Genomic DNA, 4,323 nt, shown 5'->3' with positions numbered 1-4,323 from the left:
GGTGTTTTTTTTTTTTTTTTTTTTTTTTTTTTTTTAACCTGAGATTTATTTTCAGATATAATGGCTTTTCAGCCCAGAACATTCTAAATTGTTTTGGCGTGTGCCACTGCAACCACAGAGAGCATGAGCCAATAATGCATTTTTTTTTTTTTTCTGGACAGTAGTTGAGTTAAAAAGTAATCATCGTTCTAAACTTTTGGAAGGATCTTCTTCTATTTTTTTCTTTTCATGGTTTGGGCCATATGGGTCAAGGCAAAACAATAAGCTTGTGAATAACATGCACTGACCTGGCATCAAGGAATCTGGAACGCAGGATCATGACAGCCTCGCAGGTGCTCTGTTTCAGTTGCATTTGGATGGAGCTGAACTTACGGTGGATGATTCCCACCATGCGCTCAATCTCTTTGGGCGAGATGGGCCGCGTACGAGACTGTTCCCGCAGCAGGTTCATCACGTGGGTAGTGAATTCGTTACACGCCTGTCGAGTAGAAACACAGACAAAAGAAGCCATTTCGTTTTGTTCATATCACACTCATAAGCGCTTTGGACCTCCAAAAAGTCATTTGATTGATCCTCGGCAATTGTACACTTTTTACATATCGGAAATGAGTCACTTTGACATAATAGGTGAAGTCATGTATAACTATAAATGCCAATTTGCAATTTGGCTTTGGCCTAATGCATAGTGAATTTCAACAGCTTTCCGTTAAATCGGTAATTCATACATGATTAATTAGAATGACCCATTTATGTAGTGCACACTTTAGCTCATTACTCGGAGTAAAATTTGTTAAGTATTTACATTTAGATAATTAAAACCTGGAAATACCCCTACGAAAGATGCATGCACTCCAGACAAAGTGGTGCATGCCCCTGAAAACCCACCTCCATTCACCGTGAGTAAATTAACTCTAATTTACTCTCTGGCTAGATGAAGCATTACTGCAACAGCTTCAAGTTGTTGTTGTTTTTTTTTTCTATCCATAATGTGTTTAATGGAAGGATCAAAGCGCCAGGTGAGATAATCATATTTTTACTGGACAAAGTTCGCTTACAGTTACATCTACTGTATTACATTTTCTGTTTCTTGAAAAAGCATGTCTTAGCCTAGTACTTGCTAATTAATTTTGTGATGCATTTAAAGACCTTTAGTGTCCAGATGGCCAAGATTTCACGAAACAGTCCTGTTTTTTGCTCAAGAAAATTAAACTGGAAGTCATTCCCAATAATATCAATCTGTTTAATTACTAATTGCTAATTACCCTGGGAACGGCACTTTTACGCCTCCAAAATCAATATGTCTTGGTGTGGCATCATTGACAGAACTGTAGACTCTTTGGAAAAAATGAATGCAAAAATACTCTTTTGATCACTTTTGTCATCTCTTAGCCTAGTACTTGCTAATTAATTTTGTGATGCATTTAAAGACCTTTAGTGTCCAGATGGCCAAGATTTCACGAAACAGTCCTGTTTTTTGCTCAAGAAAATTAAACTGGAAGTCATTCCCAATAATATCAATCTGTTTAATTACTAATTGCTAATTACCCTGGGAACAGCACTTTTACGCCTCCAAAATCAATATGTCTTGGTGTGGCATCATCGACAGAACTGCAGACTATTTGGAAAAAAATGAATGCAAAAATATTCTTTTGATCACTTTTTTGGCACGTTTTTGTCACCCTTGTCCATGATTACTTTAAAACTGAGAGGATCAGATAATGGATGGATAGATGATATGCATAACATTATTAGCGAACAAAAATTGTATGCACAGGCAGAGAAGTATACCCCGACAAAAAAACCTTCAAGTCAGAATCATTGCAATGATTGCAACAAATCCCATGTTGTTTTGTTCTGATTAATTCTTAACATTTCACACGAAAATAACATGATTAAGGAAGCAACTAATGTGCTATGGTCATTGTGTTGCTGATGTCAGCAGGCTGAAGAATTCAAGCGCACACATTTTGAACCTACTTGTCCATGATTACTTTAAAACTGAGAGGATCAGACAATGGATGGATAGATGATATGCTTAACATTATTAGCCAACAAAAATTGTATGCACAGGCAGAGAAGTATCCCCCGTTATCCCCACCCCCTAGCCTCACCCCAAATCGGACAAAAAATATTCAAGTCAAAATACTTGCAATGATTGCAGCAAATCCCATGTTGTTTTGTTCTGATAAATTCTTAACACAAGAAAATAACATGATTAAGGAAGCAACCAAGCAACTAATGTGCTGTGGTCGTTCTGTTGCTGATGTCAGCAGGCTGAATGAAGTATTCAAAGCAGACAAATTTCGAACCTGATTTTTTTTTTTTTTTTTTTTTTTTTTTTAACCTGAGATTTATTTTCAGATATAATGGCTTTTCAGCCCAGAACATTCTAAATTGTTTTGGCGTGTGCCACTGCAACCACATCAAAGTCTGACATCTGAAAACAAATCTACAATTACTACTAAATCTATGTTGTAGGATTTTTTTTTGCAAACATTTTTCATTTTTTTAAGTACACAACTATAGAGTAACTGCCAATTTTCACAATATTAAATACGACTTTAAAGTTTATACTGTGGGAGGCAACTGGACAGCATCCGAATCCGGATCCTGTCTCAGCACCTAGGTCACGTGAACTGTTAAGAAATCAAGCTAGCTCCTAGTTTGCGCCAACCTTTCTGCTTTGAGGCGGGCGTGCAGTGTTTGACTTGCGGTTAAAGTTCTTCCTTGCCAAGCTCCTTCAAGCATACCTTCATGAGACTTGCTTTGTCCACCGGGGCAGTCATGCTTAGACAGAAAAGGGCCGTCTTAAAATTCTCAGTTGGGAGCATAGTTGGATTTATTTGATAATTGAACTCTTGATGTCATTTTTTTTAAGACTTTAATTTGGTTTAGAAAACAGAACAGAATTTGCTCTCATTTAAATGGAGAGTAAAATGTATAACTCAAAAAAAACAAAAAAAACACAAAAAAAAAAACAGCACTGTTTTTTGCAAAACAGTAGATACCGTCATCTTGATACCGGGGAGATCTTAACCTCGACACAATAGAAACCATCCTTACCTGTTCATATTTCTCTAGCTCTGTGTGATAGATCTGTCTGATCTGGGTGAGCTTGGCCCTGTAGTCGGCCCGCCCGGGCCGGCGGCTGCAGCTGCGGCGGCTGCGGATCCGCCACCCTTTTCTGGTCCGGCCACACCCTCTGCCAGCAGCATGTTGTCTAAACGCATGAGCTGGGGGTCTGGAGGGTCTTCCTCCTGGGCGCCCCGAATGCTGAGACCTGCAGCAGCACACAGACAAGGGAGAGAGGGCCTTGGATGAAGCAATGCGGTGACATACAAATGACAGACACTTCTTTAGGTACCCTACTGAGAGCTGCAATTTAAATAATCGAACCAAACTATGGGTAACACGTCTATTTTGTATAAAAATTATAACTGGGACGATGACCGTATTATTATTATTTTTTTTTTGATAGGCTGTTCCGCCAGAATGAGCCCAAGTTGGAAAAACAATTACAACACCTGTATACATAGGGACATGTTTGTACAATATACTGTATTTTTCATTTGAAGCCGATGAAACTTGACATAGCTGTTGAGAACAATTAAAAGTATTACGTCTACACAGTCAGCCCCAGTGTGATGTTTTCCCCCCGCAGGTATGTCGTCAGCACTTTCTGAGAATGCGGCGTGTTGCTGTCGCCCATGTCTAAGCCTGTTCTTTTATTTACACACGGCAGTGCACACTGTGTACGGTGAGGTTGACATGACAGCAACATCCATAAACTGACAAATGCTCAATTGTGAAGTGGCACTCCTACTTTGTGAAGAGATCCTAAACAGAAAACTATCTATATCTCCAGTGTCTCATTTTTTGACACAGTGTATGTCAAGAACTCTGCATTATACCTACTTGTTTTTCTACTTTGTTGGTGTTGGTGTTGTTGTTTGCTATTAAGATCTGAATGTGCAGTCCTAATTTTGTAGCATTATTTTTTTTTTCTTAGTAGGACAAAGAGACCCCAATACATTTTATGTGAAGTGTTCATTCATTAATTCTGGTCATGCGATCAGACCCTGCTGTTGTCTGTCTCACCAGTCTGTCGGCAAGTTGTAATCACCCAGTAGATAGCACGCATGCACGACTGGACCCACTGGCAATGCAGCTTTGATGCCAGGCTTTATATGATAAAAACAAAACAACACACTGGGTGAGCATAACATCCTTTCAGTTGATAAAATGTGATTCTATGGTTGGCAGGTACAACGAGAGGCTACTCAAACATTCTGATTGCCAGAGTTGTTTCAATTCAATAATCTC

The 4,323-nt window shown here is 39.0% G+C and overlaps 1 protein-coding gene across 6 annotated transcripts in view; it reads right to left on the bottom strand.

Moving 5' to 3' along the window:
* The window catches only part of pbx3b (pre-B-cell leukemia homeobox 3b), an 85,099-nt gene that overhangs the window by 32,823 nt on the left and 47,953 nt on the right, over positions 1 to 4,323 (bottom strand). For all 6 annotated transcript variants that reach the window (XM_019862869.1, XM_019862871.1, XM_019862872.1 and 3 more), the window contains 2 exons: positions 3,064 to 3,105; positions 288 to 478 (listed from right to left, as the gene is read on the bottom strand). In XM_019862869.1, the coding sequence (XP_019718428.1) occupies positions 288 to 478; positions 3,064 to 3,105 (233 nt within the window). The remainder of the gene's footprint in view (positions 1 to 287; positions 479 to 3,063; positions 3,106 to 4,323) is intronic.

The sequence above is a fragment of the Hippocampus comes genome, unplaced genomic scaffold (assembly GCF_001891065.2).
Source record: "Hippocampus comes isolate QL1 unplaced genomic scaffold, H_comes_QL1_v1.1 scaffold147, whole genome shotgun sequence".
NCBI lineage: Eukaryota > Metazoa > Chordata > Actinopteri > Syngnathiformes > Syngnathidae > Hippocampus > Hippocampus comes.
The sequence above is the reverse complement of the archived record's forward strand: the minus strand, read 5'-3'. Positions and strand labels throughout refer to the sequence as shown.